Below are 24,947 nucleotides of genomic sequence, written 5' to 3'. Positions count from 1 at the left end.
GAATATTATTTTCCTCAATATTTAATTCTTCTTTATTTATTCTCTTTCTTTTTCTTTTTCACTCTTTTATTTTCATATTCTGGCTGACTAAAACCTTATGTTTCCTCATGATAAACAGCTACAAAATACTGTGTACTTATTTATTTTATTTATTAATTTCTTTGCTCATTTATTGCATATAAACAATTCTATACTATTTGTATAAACATATTTATTTTGTTTTTAAAAATATATGTGTAAATAAATATAGATGGAAATAAATGAACATTTAGTCTTTTATTTATTCCTCTTCATATTTCCACATTTATTTTCCTTTTCTTTTACAGATTTATTCTTTCTTTATTGCACACCTACATGTATATTAGTTATTTGTTGTATATAGTGTAGTGCTGTTTTACCAAATATGTTGTAATAGTTCGATTTCTTCTTTTTCCAAGAAAATGATATTTTTATTAAAAGGAAATTTGGTTTGCAGGTATGCATTGGGGTAAGCTGAAGACAATGACCAAACAATGAGGTCAAAGATCTCAGTTTTCAAGCATGAGCACAAGCATAAATAAATAAATCTGGGTTATTGTTTTTTTTTTAATCATATTTTATTTTATTTTGTGATATTTTCTATTTTATTTTATTTTATTTTTATTTGTGGTATTTTCTATTTTATTTTATTTTATTTTATTTTGTGGGATTTTCTATTTTATTTTATTTTATTTTATTTTATTTTATTTTATTTTATTTTATTTTATTTTATTTTATTTTATTTTATTTTATTTTATTGTAAACGGTTCGACATCCGGAGCAGAAGGTGGCGGTAATGCACCATAAGCTCGATGTCAACCGCCGAAAATCAAGAGGAAGAAGAGGGGCAGTCTCTCGGTCTCCCTGCTGAGTGAGCCCTCTCGCTCGTAGACGATCTTTGGCAGTAGCGGCTCCTCTCTGTGTCAACATCAGGAGATGAACAACAACCAGCGGCAGTTCGCTGCTAAACAACTTAACGGATGTACAGTTCGCCTCCCAGTCTGCGTGAGCACCTCAAGGAGCGGTGTGTAGAACCAGCTGGTAAGAAAAAACAGGCTTCTTATCCACGAAAATAAGGAAGAGACACCTGTGGTTTTTGCTAGCGGTTTGGCTAGCAAGCTGTACTGATTAGCTAGCGTTAGCTAGCAAGATTACCGTTAACACGTTAGCTACCAGCCAGACAGATGGAAACACCTGTCTGAGGTGTCAGCAGGTTATCAGTGCTCATTTTTTATCAGCAGATTTTGGTTGTTAGCTCGCCAAGCAGAGCTAAAAGCAAAGATTGAAAGCACATGACACTGAAATCATAACTGCTTTCATTTTTCATTTCACCATGTGTTTTTTTTAGTTGCAGCGATTTTTTTCTGGGTTATCCCCTAAAATTCAGGCTGACAGTCAGGCTGACAGACTTTGGATAACCTCCATGACTTTGTTTTCATTGAGAGTAATATGTGTATGGAAGCCCACAGCGGCCAGTAAAAGAAAAACATCCCCTCCAAAAGTCATAAACGTGGAATGAGAAGTAGAGCCCGACCAATATATTGACCTATTACAGCTATATTGGTTTACATAAGTATCAGCAAATATGGTGTTCTACATTTAACATTACATAAGACAGATTGTTTTTATTTCTTAATTTTGTTGGCAGCATTTTATGTGCAAATGTTCCTTTTTCATACTATACATAGATGGTGCTCTTTAAGTGTATGTGTGTTTTTTTTTAATTATTTATAATTATTTAAAATACTGGTTTAAGTTTAGTGTTTCCTGATATCATTTTGGTTTATTGTTAAAATATCCTCCCTCCATGACACATCTTTGTCACACCTGTTAACCAGTTTTGAGGGATCATTGCAAAAACTGTGTGCTTACGTATATGTTGTATATTCTGTATACTATGTTCTGTACAAAGAATATTTGCTGACATATTGATATTGAAATTTTGTTACTTGGCCTCAAAAATCCAGTACCTGTCAGGTCATAATTATCAGATAAGATGTCAAAATTTGGGTTAAGAAAAATCAAATTTCTGAGATAAAAAGTTAAAATTATGAGGTAGTTTCATCTCACAGTTTGAGATGAAAGTCATATTCATGAGATAGAACGTAAAAGTTTGAGATAACATTGTTAAAACAACGAGATAAAAAGTCATAATTATGGTATAAAATGTTGAAATTATGAGATTAAAAGAGGTGTGTTTTGTTTGTGTTGTAGGTCTGCAGCAGCAGCAGCAGCAGTAGTGACAGCAACAGAGTCCGACATGCTGATGGAGAAATAAACCCCACTGATGGAAACCCAGAGGAAGAGGTAGGTCTGTCCAGAGTCCTCTTAAATAGGATTATTCTGCTCAACTGTTGCTTTCTGGCTGCCGGTCTGGATGTGATCACCATGTGACACCGCCTACGGACGGAGCTGCGCTCACTTCTGCTTTCACCCACAAAACATCTGTTGTTTGTTGGCATGTAATGCTGCACAGGAGGGGGGACCGAAACACCGGCCCCGCTGGAAGTTTGTCTGCTTCTGCTTTACTCTGTCTCTAACCTGTCTGCTCTCCAGATCTCTCATTTTACGGTTGTTGTTTTTCACTGGTGTTCTTCCTAATTTTCTGCCACGTTCCGTCTGTAGAACATTATGTTCCCACGACGCTCCTAACACCTGCAGTCATTGTAAGCAGACTTCGGGGAAACATGTCTGCCTTTTTAATCTGGAATCACTTTACAAAAGATGATATTGAGCAAGTAGTTTGCAGGGACATCATGTCACAATTGCAATATCAGTCAGGGATACGCTCATAGTTTTAAAGGGACAGTTTGCCAGAAAATCAAAAATAAATGTTTTTCCTGTTACCTCTAATGTTATTTACCCATCTAGATTGTTTTGATGCGACTTGTCAAGTTTCTTATGAATTTGTTAAATGAAAAATCATGATCTTAATTCATACATCTATGTCAAGAGTCTGCAACCTTTTCGATCAAAAGAGCCATTTTTGGCAAAATCAGAAAAGAAAATCTGTTTGGAGCTGCAGCTATTAAATTCCCTCTTTTCCTTGGGGACTTTTTTTTTTTTTTTTTAATTACAAACAAACCACATCACAAAATCTCAGCGGTCAGACCACACAAACCTCAAAAGCACTAACAATATATAGTACAGCGCCATTCTGTTATTTTATGTCCAGCAGCATTTAAGTGAATCACAATGATTGTGTTCTGAAGTACGAGAGGAAAAGAGACTTGATTTTTTTTTTTTTACAAGAGACTTTTAAGTTGAAGTTTTTGTTGTGTTCATGTTGTCTGTTTAAAGCCGTGTCTGGACAGACTGTGTGTGTGTATGTGTCAAGTTTTTAAGAATCATGTGACAGAAAAAGTGTAACACTCATGCAGCCCAACTGTAGAGATGTGAGAAGATATTGATGACTCTTCTCATCATGTTTCTGATTGATCACTGTCTCAGCCCTGGGGATGAAGGTGGTGGAGAGCGAGGCCTGCTCCACACCTGGAAGGGCTACTCTTACAGCGTCACCCCTGAGAGGCTGTTCCTTCCCCGGCCTGTCCTTCAGGTCGCCCTGGGCGCACAGCACGGCGTTCTCCTGGTGGAAGGTAACACTTATGTTTGTTATGTTGCATTTCATGGTTTGCATCTTCAAGGGTAATTGCAATCTGTTGTAATCTGCTGTTCTTCTGATTCAGGAGGGCAGGTCTACAGTTTTGGGGAGTTGCCATGGAAACAGAGTCAAGTGCCCGTGCTGGAGAAACCCACCTTGGAGAGCGCACTCAGCGGGCAGCGCGTGGTCGCCGTTGCAGCCGGGAGCTTCCACAACGGGGCGGTGACAGAGGACGGTGGAGTACACATGTGGGGGGACAACGGCTCGGGCCAATGCGGCCTGTCAGGCCTCAGCTCCGTCCCCAACCCGACTCCGGTCGCCCTGCTGGACTCCGACACCAGCCCCCCGCAGACCGTCCCGGTGCTGGAGCTGGCCTGTGGGGAGCAGCACACCCTGGCGCTGTCGGCCCAGCGGGAGGTGTGGGCGTGGGGCAGCGGTTGCCAGATGGGCCTCAACGTCACCGTTTTTCCTGTGTGGAAACCGCAAAAAGTTGAGCATTTGGCGGGGAGATATGTCTTACAAGTGGCCTGCGGGGCTTCACACAGCCTGGCTCTGGTGCGCTGCCTTGGCCCTCAGGACGTCCACCGGCCCCCTGTGGACAAATGCAGACAGTGTAACCAGCTGCTGTACACCATGACGGACAAAGAGGACCACGTCATCATCTCCGACGGTCACTACTGCCCCCTCGGGGTGGAGCTCACTGAGGATGAGGGCATGCTGGAGGCGCCTCCTCCCACACAAGGGCTCAAAACTTCCCCGTCCGAGCCCGTCCTCCCCTCCCAGACCTCCACCTCAGTGTCCCCGGCGCCTGCTGAAGGTGCCGACCCCTCCTCTGACCCCCCTCACCATCAGGACTCAGAGAAAGAGAAGTCGACCTTGGCGAACGGAGCGCTGCCAGCCTCAGACTCTGACCCCGCGGCTCAGTCCAGAGGTGGCCTCGCCGCGGGGGTCAAGAGTTCGCCCTATCCAGACGAGCAGGCGGTCAAAGACTACCTGAAGAAACTGTCAGACAACACGCAGGCGGAGCAGACGGCGAAGGTGACCGCTGGCGGGCTGCACACTCTGCTGGTGAGTTCAAAAACAGTCTTTCAATCATTCATGTCTGGTGTCACTGTCCAGATTCTAGATGCTGTTCAGGGACACTTGGTCATTCCAGTTGCCTGATTTCATGCTAAATTAGTTTGTTAACCATTAAGGATCACTCTAGCATGTGATTTCGAAGGCCAGCACTGAAATTTTCTATGCCTCTGCAATGGTATGTTTTCAGTTTTAATGTCATTAATTCATCTAGTGAAATAATGACCACGCTAAAGATGTCTCTTGATGATTTATTTTCTCTCATTCATCAGAAGACACCGTGAAAGCTACAAGAAAATAAAAAGGTTAATCTCATACTGTAGTGACTTTTGAAATGGAAAAGATATAGGAACCTTCATTCAGTGATTTGTTTTGTTTCTCCTCCAGCCCTCAGCAGGAGCCCTCGCCTCCTCCACCCCCGGCTCCGCGCTCAACAACCTGGTCGCCTCCTGCGCCTCTGCCGTGGGTGAACGCGTCGCCTCCACCTACGAGGCCTTGTCCCTCAAAAGGATGATGAACTTCTACCTGCCCTCAGGAGCGGCGAGGCCGGGCGGGGCCATGGGCCTCACGGGCGTCGTGGGTGACAACACGGCGGAGCGCGTCCGCCTGGAGGACTCCATGCAGGCCAAGAAGAGCTCCAGCACGGGGGACATCCGCGAGGAGGAGGCCGAGGGCCTGCGGCGCCGCCTCTCGCTCCCGGGACTCCTCTCACAGGGTAGATACGCTGTTCACCTCTTATCCTCCTCCTATGCTCTGCTGCGTAAGTACACCTTACGCATGTGCAGGTCGATGTCAGTCTGTGTGTTTGTCTTCCTCATCCAGCTCGTAAGCACGGCAAAGGCTTGAGTCTTTTTATATTCTGTGTACGTCGCGTTCAGCTCAGTGTCACCTTCATGTAGTTGCACACAGGAAGCTGCAACAATACATACCAGGAGGAAAACAGGACAAAATTCAGGGTTCATACAGGTGCTTGAAAGTCTTTAATGTCTTAGAGACAGCTGAAGCGAGGACAGGAAAGGGGGAGAGGGTGAGGTAATGGTATACAGCAGAGGGCTGCAGGCTGGAGTCGCAGACGACTCACCTCCACGGGACATGAGGTGCACGCTCTCCCAGCTGAGCCACCAGGGCACTTTGAATTTTAATGTAGTGTTTTCAAGGTTTGAAAAAGGCTTGATTCTGGATTACTTTCATAATAAACTGTTGCCTGCATAAACAGTTTGCTTTTTAGATTAAGAAATAAAAATCAGTCAGGTATTGGCTCGGGTTAGGATTCACTTAGAGGCAGAAGACACATTTACAAACATGAAATTATGTGTGTTTTCCTTTAATTTGTCACCCTTCTATCACAAGACAGAATTTTGGCTGTTTATAGCGCAGTAACATCTGATTTAATGTGATAATTTTTAGTATATACGTACTGTACAGTACTGGAAAAGTTTTAGGCTGGGCATTGTTTAAAAAATGACCATATCATTACCCTTAAAGCGATACCATTACCAATACATTCATTTTTTACTGTTTTTTGATACCCATCGTACTCATCATTATGGCAGCATTCCTGAAATAATGCCACCTTCTGGTGACATCGTGGCATGCTGAGCTGCCAGCTGCATCGAATACAAAAAACAAAAAACATACAAAAGTAATTTCTCTCTAGATCTGGCTACTAACAGGCTCAAATTCAGGTATCATTTGACTGGAGATGTTTCAGTTCTGCATGGTACTGTGTCATTACTGTGGACACCAAGCCCTGCTTTGTTTCTGTTCTTTTTTGTCTATTTTTCTTCTTGTCAAAGTCTCTAATTGGAGCATGAAGTATGCATTTCTCCTTTTCTTTTTCAAGACAGTCAGGACTAGTTGATAATAAACAAGCATTACTTTTTGATTGTTGCATTTAAGATTTTTAATGGATTATATACACATTGGATTTTTGCTAAATTCTTTTTATTGAGGATGTAGCAGTTCAAGTACAAAAACTATTTTTACAAAATTAAACATGAAGAAAAATAGCTCTTTAATCCTCTCAAGAATGTGACTCCCATTCCAGTAATTTGTCTCAAGACAGACTGGAAAAAATAAAATTTCAGCCTTTGAGAAGGGTTCTGTGATAAATCTCACTTTGGTGCGCAATGCTGCAATGAAACAGCAAATTAGCGTCCTTGTTTGTTCATGTGAGCGCCGCTCATTTGTAGGTTTTGAGCGAGGCCAGCCTTTCTAAATGGTCGCCTTTGTGTGATTAAAAGCACTGAGGAATGCTGGTTGATATTTAGCCTCCAACTTGACAGGATTATTCGGTGATCAAGAAAACGCTGGAAGGATTTGACAGGTTTAATGGAGCAAAATGAAGGTTTTAGACGTGATTTCAGGGATAATACTGATTTACATTTTTGAAATGGGGTTGTATGAGGTACCTAGTGTGTTACCTGTAGTAGATGGTTGTCAGCATGCCCCAAGTTTGGAGAAGCTGCAGAAAGACCGGTGTAGGAAGCTAAGTAATGTACTGCTGCAGTATGGTTTATGTAGCATATTTCCACCACTTTACTACTCTGTCAGGCAGCCTTTTCTGATGAAGAAACCACCATGATGCAAGCCAAATATTGCTCTCTCTAATCTAACCAAACTCCAGTGGCAAAATCAGTCATTTTACCACACAGAATACGGGAGTTTGCTGATCTACCGCTGCCTCGATCTGTTAGTTTGTTTGCCTGGCTTTGGTGATTAAAACAAATCCTTTCAAACAACAAAGATTCCTCTCCTCGGGCTCCTTATCAGTGTTTGTTCTGTCTGCTGCTTCTCGTTGTTTGTCTGCTGTATGGCGGCATGTGTCTGACGTGACCCACCTGCTGTGTTGATAACACACATTTATTTGTTCTGCTGAACTTTGCACCTGTGATTCATTCAGGTTGAAGGACTTTGGTTCTGGCTGGCCTTGAAAACTTTTCCACTGTTCATTAACTAAAATCGATGAAAATTATTAAGGGTTATACAAAAATTTCTAGTATGAGATAAGAGCAGATGAAGTTTATTCACTCACTGCTTCAGTAGTTTTCAAAACTAATTCAAAATGATGAAATATCTGTTAATTATGGTATTGAAGGTACCAAGGCCATTTAGGAGGAATACTGTTTTCTGTCTGTGCGTCCGCAGTGTCCCCACGGCTGCTGAGGAAAGCCGGCCGTCCGAAGATGCGAGCAGTCGCCCTCACCCCGCTGGGAGGGGCGGTCCCCGAGGCCCAGGAGGTGTTTCCCACCCTGCAGACGGAGGTGTGGAGCTGGGGCCAATGCGAGCACGGACAGCTGGGACATGGAGACAATCAGGCCAGGTAGGAGGACGTGTCTTCACACCGCATCGTACTGGCAGTGACCTTTTGGATCGGATGTCTTTACTTGGCAAAGAATTATACACTCGGGGAAAAAAAATTTGGCACAAGAGATGCAAAACAAATGACTCACTGCATGAAGACGTCGCCAAACTTTTTTAAAGTTTTAAATCAGCAGAAATTATCTTTGTACACAGATTAAAAATGACTTATTTAATTTACCTGATGTGTTGAAGCTTGTTGAACAGTTATTAAAATCATTTTTTGATCAGTTATGAACCATTAATATTATAACAGTAGCTTGTTTGTACCATGATAATTATAAGACAATAACATACACTTAAAAAGAATATCTGCTGTTATGAATTGTGTAATCCCTGATTACGACTTAATCAGTAATTTTTATATAATTTCCACAAAAAAAATCTCGGCCTGTATGGTGGCTAATACCATTATAAATGTCTGAAAAACCCCTGAATGAAATGAAATGTATTTTCAGGCTGTTCTTGATGTGAAGATGTTTGTCCTGTTTGCAGATTTCAGCCACTGTGCATCAAGAGTCTGAACAATAAAGAGGTGGTGCGCGTGGCAGCCGGCGCTCATCATTCCCTCGCTCTGACCGCTCAGTCTCAGGTCAGTCAGTCGCTACACTTAACACTTTAAAGGGATAGTTCAAATTTTCTGCATGAGCAATTTTCTGCTTGAGTAAAAGCTGGCGGAATAAGTGCAGGAAAATAGGTCCATTCACAAAAATGATTAAGAGAATGCCTGATTTTTTTCTGTGAACCATTGAGTCATTGTGTGTGTCTGCAGGTGTTTTCATGGGGAAGTAACAGCTGTGGTCAGCTCGGACACATGGAGTCACCCAGCACTGTCCCTCGCCTTGCAAAGGTGAGGAAACCACCTCCTGTACAAACATAAACACAAAGACAGGGAGCTTGTTTCAGTTCAATAACTCATATTCTGATCGCTCGTGTTTCTCTTTCGCTGCTTCAGCTGTCAGAGGGGATCCGCGTCTGGGACGTGAGCGCCGGAGAGAAACACACCCTCCTGTTGGCAGATGGAGACTGCATCCAGCCCATCATTTATTACAGTGGACAGCAGGTGAAAGAGGCGGCGGAAGAGAGTCATGCCAAGCAGCTGAGTCAGCAGGAAGAAGGGGAGGAGGAGGAGGAGCTGCGAGCAGGTGGAGGCTACACCCAGCAGCCTGTACTGCTGCCTTTCTGCATGAACGTAAGGACAAAGCACCTGGTTGTGTGTTTGCAGTTAGAAAAAAAAAATAAGAGGAAATGCAGGAGTATGTGTGTATGTTCATCCTGTTGTTTCCTGTGCGTTCCAGCTGCGTTACGTGAGCAATGTGTTTGCGGGCGGTCAGCGCTGCGTGGCGCTGTCGGACAGGAACGTGATGGGCTTCATCGCCAGCCTCCACGAGCTAGCGTCGGCCGAGAGGAAGTTCTACTGCAAGCTGTGCAACATCAAGACACAGATAATACGCCCTCTGCTGGAGCTGGGTGAGAGTGACACATAAGAGAAAAGAGAATGAGATCAAGACTGTTTAAAGGGATATTTGGGATTTTTTGAAGTGTGGTTGTTTGAGGTATTTTAGTCGGTGTATTACTTACAGTAGATGATGGTAACACATCCCCATTTTAGAGAAGCAGAAGGCGCACTGGCACGGATGCTAAGCAACGTACTGCAGTGGACAGCTAAAATCTGTTTTGTTGCTGACCCTGTCCGCAGCAGTACGTAGCTTAGCTTTGGTGCCAGTACTCCTCCTGCTTCTCCAAACTGGAGGTGTGACGGTCACCATTTACCACGACACCAAACCCGACATGATGCTATCACAATACTTGGCTCCCAATTTGATATGAATTACGATTTTTCTAAACACAGTATGCCTGAAAGTGAAGCACATATTGTTTTATCTTGACCAAAATGGATCTGTTTGTTAAGATAAAAATTACTGTAATCTATTAGCGAATCTGTAGGAATTCCCATTATGCGTTAGCATCAAGCTAACAGACTAAGTAATTATTTAAATATATAAAAAAATGTGTTTAGCAATAAAGTAATCAGTAATAAATAAGAATCACAATACTTAAGAGAACTGTCCATTTAATTCAGGTAAAATGTTTTTGTCATCACTTTCTGTTTGTGTGCCGTCCTCCTCCAGAGTCTCTGAGTTCTGCCCTCGGTCAGGTGGCCCTCGGGCTCCTGCAGGCTCTGGCGGGCCGATTCAGCCTCTTGTGTCACCTAACGGGGCAACACGCCGCCAGCCTCACCGCCAACCTGCGCCGCGGCCGTGACGTCAAGGGCCTACTCGTCCTCGACCATGCCGGCATCTTCCTCGACTCTTACAATGAGTACGTCTTCAGCATCGTGAATTTAAATATTTGTACATTTCATTTCAAACAACAGTTTGAAGAGTAAAATCTTGTCTCTTCATTAATGCGAAGGTACTGCAGCACCGTGGGCAACTTCCATGTGATGGGAGGTTTCCATTTGCTGACCAAACCCTCACTGTGAGCGCACACCAACACACTGTTTCAGCTTTGATGAGCTGCAGTGACATAACACTGCAGTGATGATTGATGGGAAGTAAGAGATCAGCTGACCACCGTTTGTTTTTGTCTTTGCTTTGAAGAGATTTCTTTGGGAAGAGCCCCGAGCTGCTTCAGAGGCTGTCAGAGTGCAGCGAGGAGAACCCCACCATGGCCGACCTCCTGGTGACGCTCTTCTACCTCCCAACTCGCCACCTTCACGAATACGGCCGGCTGCTGCTCAAACTGGCCACCTGCTTTGAAGTGGTAAGTGAAACAAGTATACGACTACAGCCAAGTCAATGAAAATCTTTGCATTTAAGGGGGTCTAGATTATTAAAGAGAGCAAAATATTTTATTTTTTGGGTTCATTTTATCTGTAATGTTTTCAGACATTTCCTTCACATTTCTAGTCATCTAAAAAGTAATAGCAGCTCCCTCATTTTTAATAGAAAGATTTTGATTGACTCAATCTTCCCTAAAATTGCTACCAAATGTAAGATCTTTTCAGGAAGATTTTACAGTTGCATCTTATGGACGAATTTTTGGAATTATAAGGAAATTTGTGACTGATAGAATAAAGTGTATTTTTATAGCAGTATTGAATTTAAAAACACTAAAAAATTTCCTAAAGACAAAATCAACAGAATCTGACACCATTTAGGAAATCAGTGTGTATTTTTTCTTCCTTTGTTGCTTCTGCATTTTCTTGTTTTTTTAATTTCCTGCCTTTCTTTCTTTATTTCCTGTTTTACATCCTTTTTTTAGTTTTCTTCCATATGTCTGAACTTATTTCCTTTCTGTCTTTTCTTCTTTTCTTTCTTTTCTTCCCTTTTACTTTCTTCCTTCCTACTGCATTCCTTTGCTTTTTTATTGATTTTCTTTCTTTCTTTCTTTCTTTTTGATATCTTTATTTATACATCCTTATTTTTACCTTTTTATATCCTTTTGTAGTTTTCTTCTTATCTGTCTTTGCTTCCCCTTTTCCTTTTTATGTTTTTAATTTTCTTGATTTCCTTTCTTTTTGTCTTTCTTTTTCTTTTTACTTTTTCGTTGTTTACTTTTCTTACTTTCTTCCTTCCTTCTGCATTTTCTCAAATTTTCCAAATCAAGAATCAACAGAATCTGACTCTCTTCAGAGAATCACAATGCATATTTCATAGTAAATGTGTCTATGTGTGTGTTGTCAAGTGCTCGAATGACTACCAGAAGCTTCAGGACAGCTGCTCCAGGTTTGAAGCGTTGGTCCTGCAGCTGAAGAGGAAAAGGAAGGACGCTGAATACACCTTTCACTTCTGGAAGAGCTTCCCCGGCAAAATGACGGTAAACCCGCTGACTGGTGTGCGTTCCTTCTCATTACCGCTGAGCGTATCCTTCATATGGTCTTCCTCAAGGTGTCACATGATGTTACGCGTGAGCTGAATGGTGTCATTGTTTGTCGCCAGGACTCGCTGAGGAAGCCTCACCGCCGGCTCATCTGCGAGAGCAGCAACAAAGCTCTGACCCTGCAGAACGCCGGGAGGTTCTCCGTCAACTGGTTCATCCTTTTCAACGACGCTCTGGTGCACGCACAGGTCAGCTCCACACACACACTTTTCGCACTTTTCCAATCTCGTCTTTCAACTCTTTGACTTTTATGAAGCCGTCCATGTTTCAGACAATGACACTTGGTGTGTTTCAAGCGTTTGTATGTGCTTGCCTCCGTGCTATCAGGGCGTGGCGCCTTATAAAAATCTTGTAAGTATGCAGCCAGAAGCAAATGTCAGCACAGCGACCCGTACCTCCCTGTCCCACTCCTCCTTTTCTTCTGTATGTGTGTGTGTGCGTGTGCGTGAAGGGCTTAGGGCTCTGTGTCATAGGATTTAGACCTGCATGTGCTGATTTGCAGAACATACACACTCCAACACAAACACACACTGCTACAAAACAGGTGAAGTCATAGGTGGGCTTTAGTGGGGCACCAGAATAACAATGAAGTTGTACTGGTGATGCACCAGTGCTAATACAAATTTTATATATCTTGTATCATTTTTTTTTCCTGATGAAGGCCAAGTACCGAAATGGTGCAAATAAATTATATATTGCAAGTTAGACTTTGTGCAGGAGTCCTTTTGCAATATATATATGTATTTGCAACACGTAGAGAGACATGATTTTTACCCCGCAGCAACTAGTGTTCGGCAATATAGATAAGATCCTTCCTTCTTTCCTTTCTTTCTTTAATTCCTTTCTTTCTGCAGTACCCTTTTGCTTCCCTTTTCTGTCTTTCTTTGCTGCCCTTTTACTTACTTCCTTCTGTATTTCCTTTCTTTTTTACTTACTTGCTTTGTTAATTTTTGCTTCCTTTTTTGGTTCTCTTTTGTACTTGTACACTTCCTTCCTTTATGTCTTTTCTTTCTGTACTTTTTTCTAAGTACAGAAACAGTTTCATGTTTCTGCACACACGCCAAAAATTTATCCATTGCTGTAATTAATCTTTCTTTTTATTCTGGCCATGAAATATTACCTTCTCAGCATGACTAAACTCTAAGAAAGAGGAAACAGTGCAAAACTGCTTTTCAACCAAAGCTAATATGAGGCTTCAGCATTTTAAGGTTAAGCAGCCAAATCTTATTGGTTCTCCCCTGTCTTGCTCTGTAGGTTGTGTAGATTTATTGCCAGTGTTTTGGCCTGGCAACAAACCTACACACAACTACTGGGACATATGTGTTTGCTGCAGCTCAGCAAAAGATTCTCTAAAAAAAAAAAAAATGAGTGTAGGTGCATTACTACTTATCCAGTGATACCCAGCCCTATCCCCACCTTCACCCTCTGCCTGCTGAGGGAGACTGCATGGAAGGATGAACTGACTACAACCAAGGCTCAATGGGTTTTTTTAATACATGACTGTTCTTCTTCTTCACATTGTAGCTGTTAAAATCAATCCAGCTCAAAATGAAAAACTCAAAGCAACTTCTGAATTTTTAGTACCACGTTCTTGGAGTGTGTCTTTCCTGTTGAAGCCTTGGTTTTTACTGTTGGTTCACAAGTAATTTAATGACTGACATAAGATTGGAAAGGATAGAATGAACTCTTGAAGGCAAAATGTAATTAATCTTTCAAAAAAATTCTCTTTAGCTAACGTATCCATTCTATCCTTTTTCAATTCACCAACAGTTTCTGCAATTTCCTTCCATCTCTCCCTGTGTGTCTCCTTTTTCTCAGTTTTTTCTGCCTATGTGAATTTCTGTCAATGTTCTGCATATTTCAGTCTTGCTCTTTCCTGACTATGTGACCTTCTGTCATTGTTTGAAAGAAACAACTTTCTTTTATTAAGTTTCACTACCCTCTTTACTTTCTCTTCCTTTTTACTGGCCTTTTTACTTCCTTTTTGCTTCATTACTTCCTTCTGTACATCCTGTTCCTTCTGTACTTCCTTTTCCTTCTTATGTTGTATGAATGAGAAGCAGGCTGTTGCTGAGAGCATGCATGCTTAGTTCTTAACCTCCTCTTTTAAACATGTGAAACATGTTGTCTTGCATGACTAAATCAGATCTTGGCTAAATCTTCCTTTTGTACTTACTTTTTACTTCCTGTTTACTTCCTTCCTCTTTAGTTAATATGAGTAACATTACTAAGTAAACTAAGGCTTCCTTTTTTTCTTACATACTTCCTCTTGACTTCCTTTTTCCTTGTTTTTTTAAATACTTCCTCTTTTCTTGCTTTCTTTTCTGACATAATTCCTCTTCCTCTTAACTTTGGCTTTTCTTTGTTTTTGTTTTTTTACATACTTCCTTTTTCCTACCTTTCTTTTCTTACATACTTCTTCTTGACTTCGTTTTTTCTTACTTCCTCTTGACTTCCTTTTTTTCTTACTTCCTCCTGACTTCCTTTTTTCTTACTTCCTCTTGACTTAGTCTTTCTTACATACGCCCTCTTTACTCCCTTTCTTTTCTTACATATTTCTTCTTGACTTCCTGTGTTTCTTCCTTCCTCATAACTTCCTTTTTTCTTCCTTCCTCTTTCTTAGTTTTTTATTACGTACTTCCTCTTTCCCTTTTTCCTTTCTTTTATACTTCATCTTTGCTCCCTTTCTTTTCTTACATACCCTCTCTTTACTTGCCTACTTTCTTTCATACTTCCTCTTTACTTCCTTTATCTCTTTACCTTATTGTTAACTTCCTTTTTAGTTGCCTGCCACCAGATAAATAGGACTGAAATTATTGGAGATTGTCTGAAATGGAAACAATAAATGAGCTAAACTGGGGCAGGAAGCTGTCAGAAAAGGCACATGTATAACACTGCCCTCTCCATGTGAGTGAGCAGTCACTGTTGAAATTAAAGGCTTGCCATTAGTTTTTTTCTTCCTGTTTCCTTTCCTTTCTATTTCCCTCTTACTGCCTGTGCCTTGCTTGTAGATTGTTATACTGCTAAGAATTTTCTTGTTAATCATGAGCGTCTTGCTTATAGTGAAGGCTGTAACTCACCTTTAAAGCTCATACACACCTTATGGGCTTCTTCATAGTAATTGAACTTGTGTAACTTGTCTGTCATTATGGTCAGATATGTTTCATAAGATTAATGATGTTTCCTCTTTCTTCCCCTGTTATAAACACTCACTTTTCCCTCCTTTCTTTTCTTCTCTTTCCTCACCCTCCTACTATCTTTCCCATCCTCCATGCTTGTTCCTCTCCTCACCTCCAGTTCTCCACCCATCATGTGTTCCCTCTCGCTACGCTTTGGGTGGAACCGATCCCAGAGGAGAACACTGGCATGTAAGTCTCCTTAATCCCAGGCTATCGCTGTAATAATACTGAAAATTAATTTCTAAAACAAATAACTTCTGACTATATGTGTTTTTTATATTGTGAGCCACTAGTTATTTCTGGTGTAAAATGATGTTTGTGTGTTTGTGTTCAGATTTGGGTTGAAGGTGATCACACCAGAGGAGACATTCACCCTGCTGGCGGCCTCTCCTATGGAGAAGGTAGGTCCTTTAATGTTAAAACTACCAAGCATCACGATGAACAAAACGAAAACAGAAAGGCAGTCCATTACAAGTCATTCTGCAATAATGAAATGAGTTAGCATTAAACCAAACCAAATGTTAGTAATACCTGGTGATAAAAAATGTGAGTTTATGACAGGTTTCTTAATAATGTGCATGTGTCGGTTGGTGTCTAGGCCAAGTGGCTTCGCTCCATCAACCAGGCGGTGGAGCAGGCCCTGAGTGGGGCGGGGCAGGACACAGCATCAGTCGGCTCAGGGTCGGGGCAAAAGTTGGAGCCTCCCGTCTCCAGGACGGCCTCCTACACTTTCTATAAGGACGGACGGCTGAAAGAGGCAACATACGAAGGACGCTGGCTCAACGGGAAGCCCAACGGCAGGTTGGACACGCACACTGACTACCTTCATTTTGATGGAATAATTTAATTTTTAAATAGTGATATTGATATGTAATAATGATTTGGATTGATTGTGTCTTTCAGGGGAGTGTTAAAGTGGCCTGATGGGAGAATATACACCGGGACGTTTAAGAACGGACTAGAAGATGGGTGAGTCACATCATGTTCACATCATTCAGTCCACATGAGCCTTATGGCTTGGTTGCACCAACAAGGATTCAGTTTGCAACCTGATTAAATCATGGTTTAACTTTAAATTATGTTTTAACAAACGTTTAAACAGCTTAAAATTAAGAAAGATTACATTTAAACCTTAGTTTAGTTTTTACTCAAGATTATATTTAGTTTCGTTCTGTTGCACCGAACCTTTAAACTTAGACTTGTGGAGGTTTAACTTGCCTTTTTGAGATGTAGTAAATAAAATAATGAAGTTCCTTAAAGAAAGTGAAGAGACAGGCTTATGATGCTCTTCTTACTTTCACTCAAGTTAAAATGTGAACAATGTGACATTTTGTTCACTTTTTAGTTATTTAGCAATCAATATAAAGTATTGTTAACTTTTTAGCTAGCTAGAGAACAATATGATTTTTTTTGTAGAAAGGCTTGTCGTAGGCAACTGAACTTAATAAAGTTCTAGAAGACGTTTTGGCCTCTCATCCAAGAGTCTTTGTCAGTTCAGTTGTCAGAACTCAGAACTGAAGATGCCTCTTGGATGAGAGGCAAAAACGTCTTCTAGAACTTTACCAAGTCCAGTTGCCTACAACAAGCCTTTCTATGAATACCAAGACCTGGATGACCGAGAACCTTTACAGAAATGTAATTTTTTGCTAACTTTTAAGCTGCTGTTTCTTCATTGTTCTCGTGTGTTTATGTGTTTTTGTAGCTTCGGTGAATTTCTTGCTCCCAATAAGACACTCAACAAGAACGATCACTACCAAGGTTACTGGAAAGATGGCAAGATGCACGGCCTGGGGACATACAGGTGAGTGTGTGTGAAAATAGTAAGTTAGGAACCTTATTGTTTGTGTTCCAGGATCCAGTGATTGTCAAAGGTTGCAGGTTATTAGAAGTCTTCTATCTAATTATTTCAAGCCCACTTTCTTCTACAGTAACAGCAAAAGTTGGAAAATACTTAAGAGTTTGTTCACAAATTAGCGTGAAAGACAGAGGATTTAGTTTAGAGGAAGAGAAAAGACAAAACTGCTGATTGAGTACTTGTAAGAAGAGAAGAACCCTCCTCCGTCTGTGTGCAGGTATGCCAGCGGTGAAGTTTACGATGGATCCTTCCAGGACAGCATGCGAAACGGCCATGGCATGCTGCGCACCGGGAAGCTCAACACCTCCTCGCCCAGCGTCTTCATCGGCCAGTGGCTGCAGGACAAGAAGACCGGCTACGGCGTCTTCGATGATATCACAAAGTACGCTCGCTGTCAGTGTCAGACATGTTTCAGTGTGGTCGCATTAACAGAAGGGCTGCAGCACACTCGAGGTTAAAGACAGCAGAGCAAGAAATTGTATTAAATTTCTCATGCACAAAGAACTAAAATCCTTTGTGTGTTTTATTTTGCTGCTTGTCTGTTTTCTCTTCAGAGGGGAGAAGTACATGGGCATGTGGCAGGACCACCAGCGGCAGGGCACCGGGGTTGTCGTCACTCAGTTTGGCCTCTACTATGAAGGAGCCTTCAAAGATAATAAGATGACGGTGAGCACGTCTGTCTTTGATTTTAGTCTCATTTTACATATTTGGCTCATTGAATCTACAAGACTTTCCTGTCGTACCTGCTGTTTGCATAGAAGCTAATTGATGTTGTCTATACTGCATTAGAAAAGCTCAGAGAAGAAATGGGAAAATTAAAATACAATAATGAACTGAAGGAAGATATTTTCTGTCTTTTTTTTTTTTAGGGCACGGGGATCCTCCTGTCAGAGGACGACACCACGTACGAGGGGGAATTCTCTGACGACTGGACCCTCAATGGAAAGGTGACTAATGAGCACATCTTTGACTCAAAACTAAACTTTAAGGCAATATAAATGTGATACCACTCTCTATAGTGGTATCACATTTATATTTCTTGTGTGTCAAATTGTTTAGACTGATCGATTGATGTAATTATTTTCAAATCAGAGCTATAATAAGAATGAACTTTATTTAAATAGAAATTTGTTTAAGTGCTCTACATGGTTGGAGCAGGATTAAAACTTTTCAGGACTACAATGAGGCAACAACTAGAAATAATATAAAAATAATGCAGAATAAAATACCCCACAGTATTATAGAATAAAAACTGATAATAAAACAGGTAAGACATGAAGTAAAACAGTGCTGAATTAAGAAAATACTCCATCTGATCTGTTCTCATGTGTCGACCAAATATCATTTAATTGTATGTCTAAAATGAGAATTAAAGTGTCTCATGTCTTATGTGTTTTTGGCTCTCCCACAGGGCGTGCTCACCATGGCAAACGGCGACTACCTGGAGGGCTCTTTTAATGGCGAATGGGGCTCTGGCCTCAAAGTGGCGGGGTCCTACTTCAAACCACACCTGTTCGACACCGACAAGGACAAACCCCGCGCTGTGTAAGCTCACAGATTGTCTGAAATACACAGAAAAGGAGCATAACTTCGACTTTTTTATTGTACGTTGTTTACCTATCTTGCTATATTTTCTGTGCTGTGTGTGTGATGTGGCAGGAAGCTGGGCCGTCTGTGTGTGTGTCCGGAGGACAAGTGGCAGGCGGTGTTCGAGGAGTGCTGGACTCAGCTGGGCTGCGAGGCGCCGGGCCAAGGAGAGACCTGGAAGGCGTGGGAGAACATCGCTGTGGCTCTCACCACCAGTCGACGACACATCCAGGACAGGTAAACATCTTTGGAGTCTTCCTGTCAGCAAGTAGAAGTCGTCTAACTACAGGAATAAACAAGTTATGGCTTTAACTTTGATGTTTTTTACTGTTTGTGTTTTGTGGCCCAGTCCAGAGATGTTGTCTCGAAGTCACAGCAGAACCCTGGAGAGTCTGGAAGTCATCCCGCAGCACACTGGGCCAATCACCTTGGAGAGATATCACACCATCCGCCTCTACCTCATCAAGGTAACTCCACAACCGGTCCTCACTTGCAAAAACACATTGACTGAGGTCTGTATAAATTTACCTGCAATCATCTCTAAGGTCGCTTCCTTCCTGGACTCTAGTGAACCGTAGCAAAACTTTATAAACCACCATACAAACAGAATACAGTATACAATACAACAGCAAAACAACAGACAAACAAACCAACAAGCATACATACATATAGAAGGAACTCAAAGTAGTTCTGGAATTATCCTCATCTGAACCAGAATTATTTTGTCTAGTAAAAAGAATTTCCTCATAATTTTTCTTGACTTCTTCCAGGCGTGTGACACCCCCCTCCACCCGCTGGGCCGGCTGGTGGAAACCCTGGTGGCAGTCTACCGGATGACATACGTGGGCGTTGGAGCGAATCGTCGGCTGCTGCCTCAGGCTGTCAACGAGATCAAATCTTACCTCAACCGCATCTACCAGATCGTCAGGTGAGCGTCTGGCCTCAGCTTCGTTTCAAATGGATCTACAACATGGATATAGACGACAGGACTGATCATTAGTTTTGGTTTGTGTGCTCTCGAATGCTTTGTAGGTTTCTATTCCCAGACCTGCCAGAAGAGGGTGGTCTAATTCCAGAGCCGACCACCAACCAGGACAAGAAGGAGCCAGACTCGACTGATGCCCCGCCGGAGTCACCAAAACCTGGGTAAAGACGGGGAGCAGTGTCCCCTTGAAGTTTAGCTGCTCCTCAGGAGGTCAGTTTGTTCACTTTGTTCTCTCCCTGCGTGTCTCCTCAGGCGTGTGGTGAGCAGCTCTGCTCTGCTGCTCCCCGTCCTGCTGCCTCGTCTCTACCCGCCACTCTTCACCCTCTACGCTCTGGACAAGGAGAGAGAGGACGACGTCTACTGGGAGTGTGTCCTCCGCCTCAACAAGCAGCCCGACCTGGCTTTGCTCGCCTTCCTGGGCGTTCAGCAGTAAGTCATACACACACACACACACGCCGGCCACTGCAGAAAAGACTCTTCATTTCAGTATTTTGCAATGAAATTCTCCCTTTTTTTCCCCTCAGAAAGTTTTGGCCTGTTTCCATTCCCGTCCCCAGGTCTGCACCGGGGGAGAAGCAGCAGGTATGGTTGACTTATTCACTCAGTCATGCTTTTGAGTGAGCAAGTGTCCAGCATGGAGGTGGGTCCATGAATCTGAAGACCTAAAAAGACACTAAAACACTGGGCAGTAGTTTATTATATTTTAAGTATTTAAGTTATCACAGTGGCAACTACTTGCTACAGTCTCCTTAATGGTGTGTCCATTTTAATATATACAACATTTTCAAACTACTACAAGTGCAGAAATGTCACATCATTATGATTTTAATTGTTTTCTTCCAGTTAAAATTATCATTCCCATTAATCATGACTCACAATCGCAATATATTTCAAAATAATTGCAATATTTTATTATTATATCCTGCAGCCCTCATTCTAACATTTTATCCAGAACTGCAGGCCAAATGTGGTTTTTACAGAGTTTGACTGAGCCCAACACATCTCCGTTGAATTCTGTTTATATTTATAATTTTTGATGAGTAGAAAGGTGTAAATGGTGTTTGTCTGGCTGTTGTGTCTCCTCAAGGTCCTCTCCAGCACCAAGGACGCCTGCTTCGCCTCTGCAGTGGAAACACTACAACAGATCAGGTACACATCAACATCATAAATAAATGGCCAAAATGTATTTGCACTAACATAGAAACAGACCCTTTGTTTGCATGAAAGTTTCAAGGTGCAGCTTTATTTTTATTATTTAATAAATACAGCTGTATCTTCTTTATTTCTGCACATGCAGAAATTGTATGAATAAGAAATTAAAGTCAAAATAAAAGAGAAATAGGACAAGGTAGAATAAGAAAAATACTTGAGAGAATTATTCTGATTCTTAATCGTGTTTTCTTTTCTCTTTGCAGCACAACATTCACACCATCAGACAAACTGCAGGTGATCCAGCTCACCTTCGAGGAGATCACCCAGGCGGTTCAGTCGCTGCTCAAGCAGGACTTCTTGTGGTCGATGGACGACCTTTTCCCCGTCTTCCTCTACGTAGTGCTGCGTGCAAGGTCAGCCACATAACAAAGCCACTCACACTTAATACACACATTTACACATATGTTCTGATTGAAAAATAAACTTAATACCTTTTGTTTATCGTCAGTTGCAGCCCTAAAATTGAATATACTTAAAAGTTGTTGTTTTTTTTGTTCTCAGAATCAGGAATTTGGGGTCAGAGGTCAGCCTGATCGAAGACCTGATGGACCCCTGCGTTCAGCATGGAGAGCACGGCATCATGTTCACCACACTCAAGGTAACAAGAAATACAACCAAGACATCCTGGAGAAATTGCTCTTGAAATGAATCTCATAATTTGGGCTTTTATCCCATAAATATTACTTTGTATATCATAATTATAACATCTTATTTCATAACTTGGACTTTATATCTAATAATATTGACCATTTGTCTCAGTTTAGACTTTTTAGCTCATACTTTTGACCCTTGTCTCATAATCTCAACTTTTTATGTCATAATTATGATATTGTGACTCATAATTTCTTCTTTTATCTCATAATTTTGACCCCTACCTCATAGTTTTTGATCTCATAGTTTCTACTCCTATCTCATAAGTGTGTCATTTTCTCATATTTCTGACTTAATGTATCATAATTATGACTTTTTATCTAAACATTATGACTTACTTCTTTATTTCACTGTCAGAAATGTGCTTTCACATGAATGCCAAAGATTTAAGATAATGTTTTCTCCACTTCCAGGCTTGTTACTACCAGATCCAGCATGAGAAGATCACTTAAGATGAGCGTGGCGTTGCTTCCTCAGTGATCTGCATGCTGCTGTCGCTCCGCCCTACCATCACAGCCAATCACAGGGCCGGGATCAACAAGGCTTCAGGGTGATGTGTGCAGCAGCCAATGAGAAGCAGAGGATCAATCATATGAACAGGTTGAAGACAGCTCCATCTGCTGCTCCTATGGAGAGGGGACCACCTCCCCCTCTCTGACACACACACTCTTTGCCCTTTGTGACCTCTGCCAGCCTCGTATCCACGGATCATGAAGGTACACATGTGAATATAGTCGGTGTTGTACTGCCAGAGACACGCCACCTCATACCGTCCAGTATAAAACTACAGATGATGGAGGTGTCGCTGTCACATGGGAGGAAATTCAAGCTTCATACTAGTGTTTTCTTAGTGCCAATGGGAGGGATTTGTTCTCTAGTTTCTCCACTCATATACAGCATACTGTGAGATTTTCCTCCTTCAGAAGAATATTTTTTTCAGCATGATAAACAACTTTCCGGCAGAGCGAGACGATCCATCACCGGTCCAGACGTTCCTTTTCAGCCTTTGGATCGTTTCGCTTCTCGTTATTCACCCTGACACCTACATGAAGAAACTGACACAATCTCCTGACAGCATGTTGCTTTATGAAACTGACAGACTTTTTATTTAGTGTCTTTACTATGTGAGACAGCTGGTTTCTTTGACCTAAAACTAACTTTGTCAGGTGTTTTCAAACAGTGTTTTCTGGTTTTACAAGCGAAAAGACTTCAAGGATGAAGACTAGCTGGCTGGTTTGGCAAATGCACATTTGGTTTACTTCCAGAGCGGTTCACAGTCACTTCCCTGAGCTTTTCTACAGGAACCATAGGGGCTAGTTTACACAACAACATTTGATACTCTATTTATGCAAATGTAAATGTAGACTGACTTGATGAATGATACTAATATTCTCTAATTAGTGGCAAAATTAGCCGACTCTAACATCATGTTTGGCCGCAAACCAGCTTCTCCTGCATTCACTTTTTAAGGGATAGTTCTAGTTATGGTACTTATCCATAGTCGGTGTATTACCAACAGTAGATGGCGGTCAGAACATCCCCAGTCTTGAGAAGCAGAAGACAGCAGCTAACAGCCTTTGTCGATGGGAAACCGGCATCTTACCAACCAAATATGGCTCTCTCCAAATCAACCAAACTCCATAGACGAAATCAGTCATTTTAGCTTGCAGATCACAGGAGTCGTTGGTCTACTGCTGCCTGCTGCTGATATTGTGTGAATTTGATGAATCTTAACTAAGCTTTTAAAACACTGATGTCACACAATAAAACAAACTAATTAACTGGTTGACATAGCAGTAGACCAACAACTCCCGTTTCCTGTAACTTAAAATTACTATTTTCACCCATGGAATTTGGTTGTTTCAGAGAGAGTGATTTTTGGCTTGTATAAAGGTGGTTTGCCATCTGAAAAGGTTGTCTAAAGGGCACGGTAAACCAGTGAAAATATTGTAAATTAAGCATATATATTCACTGATATTGATTTTTCTAGATGGAGCTTTTTTAATCAGATAAAATCCATTTTGTTACTGACCCTGTCCACAGCAATACTCCTGGTGCTTCTCCAAACTTGGGGCACGTCTACTCCCATCTGCTGAAGGTAATACACTAACAATCGATAACTACCTCACGCAACCCCACATTAAATAATGCAAACTATCCCTTTAAGAAGTAGTGTTGCTGGTTGAAGAGTGAAATCCAGAACTACAAACCTCACTAGTTTTCTATGAGTCAGCTCATCACCGTGATTTGTTTCTGAGGCTGAACACTTTAAAGAAGCACATGTTTTCGAGATGCACACTCAGACTCTTAAAGTAACATTAGTTTCCCAACTTGAACAGAGACTACGACAAAGTTAAATCATAGCGCCTGTCAGCGGCAAAACCGAGCACTTTTATAGTACGCACTTTGACAGTTTGATGTTGCTCATAAGGATTACACTGCAGCCTGTTTCACAGCTCCCCATTGTCCCCTGCAGTCACAAACATACAAAAAACTGATTTTACTTTTTGAATCTCCTTCTTTGTCAAGTGAAATACACAATTTCCTGAAAAAATGCATTCTCAGAACGATAAAAACGGGGCTGTTTTTCCTGAAAACGTTTGGAAATTACTTTTTTTTTCCCCTTTACATGGCAACATGTTTCCCTCCAGAAGTCCTCATGTTGTGGTTTGCCGTATTTTCAGCTGCACTCACCAGTATAGATCTTTCTTTTTTCAACAGTGAGGACCGAGTTGTGGAATTAAAACTGCAGGTTCCTCTCCAGAGATCACCTTTATTCCCACTGACATTCAACGAGTTTGTATTCATTGTATGGTTGTGGATAACAGTATTCATTGCAGACAGGGAGAGAATTCAGCACATTCTTCATTAAACTAACCACCAATATGAAGGTCTTAAAAGCTGTTCATCTGTAAAAAGGTAAAATTATGCTTAATTTTTCAAATCTTCCTGCTACAGGTGGTGTTTCAGCGGAGAGCCAGGCAGTCACCTTAATGCAAACGCTGTTCTTTTTTTTTTTTTTTTTCATAGACGTGATGTTCAAAGCTGATTCTCGGCGCCATCTGTTAATACTAACTGTTCTGTTTTTTAAACCATTCACAGCACAAACTGTCAGACATTGTTGCTTATTTGAGATTTGCATCACACGTCATGCCAGTTTATAAAAGGGCTTAAGAGAGGATTCAGAGGATGGCCGAGCCTTTTTGAAAAAAAAATAAAAAAATACAAATATCATGGCTTTTGTTTTCTCAGACGGTTTAACAATAGAAAAGCCAGTGGATCAGAGGCCTCTTTTTAGAGGGAGTCAGTTTTGGTGAAGCTGCAGGATTTTGAAAATGTATCACCAGAAAATGTCAACTGGTTGAAGTTTAGATCTAAGATTTAAGCTGCTGTACTACAGCATGCTTTGTATATTAAAGGTAAACTGATGTCAGGTTAAAGGATAAATGTTTGGTTGGATATTTTTCACAATAACTTCAAATGCAGTGATAATGGTTTTGCAAATGAATTCAAATTGATATAACTGGAACAAATGCA

At 41.4% G+C, this 24,947-nt stretch overlaps 1 protein-coding gene across 1 annotated transcript; it reads left to right on the top strand.

The window, feature by feature from the left end:
• The first annotated feature begins 883 nt into the window (after window positions 1-883).
• Window positions 884-24,200, top strand: als2b (alsin Rho guanine nucleotide exchange factor ALS2 b). The gene is made up of 34 exons (XM_084713988.1): window positions 884-1,059; window positions 2,233-2,325; window positions 3,469-3,614; window positions 3,705-4,687; window positions 5,084-5,456; window positions 7,844-8,018; window positions 8,552-8,648; window positions 8,829-8,906; window positions 9,012-9,248; window positions 9,355-9,526; window positions 10,189-10,378; window positions 10,472-10,537; window positions 10,660-10,822; window positions 11,747-11,878; window positions 12,001-12,129; window positions 15,239-15,309; window positions 15,455-15,521; window positions 15,719-15,921; window positions 16,024-16,089; window positions 16,823-16,921; window positions 17,193-17,357; window positions 17,530-17,641; window positions 17,845-17,922; window positions 18,387-18,520; window positions 18,635-18,799; window positions 18,912-19,029; window positions 19,333-19,490; window positions 19,595-19,708; window positions 19,800-19,976; window positions 20,072-20,129; window positions 20,635-20,696; window positions 20,963-21,112; window positions 21,261-21,357; window positions 21,824-24,200. Exons 2-34 carry the CDS (start codon window positions 2,306-2,308, stop codon window positions 21,860-21,862), a joined length of 5,094 nt encoding a protein of 1,697 aa, XP_084570114.1. The 5' UTR covers window positions 884-1,059; window positions 2,233-2,305; the 3' UTR covers window positions 21,863-24,200.
• The last annotated feature ends 747 nt before the right edge of the window (window positions 24,201-24,947 follow it).

This window comes from Lutjanus erythropterus, chromosome 24, assembly GCF_056507025.1.
Source record: "Lutjanus erythropterus isolate fLutEry1 chromosome 24, fLutEry1.hap2, whole genome shotgun sequence".
Classification (NCBI taxonomy): Eukaryota; Metazoa; Chordata; class Actinopteri; order Lutjaniformes; family Lutjanidae; genus Lutjanus; species Lutjanus erythropterus.
Note: the sequence above shows the minus strand (reverse complement) of the source record. Positions and strands in the feature narration are given on the sequence as shown.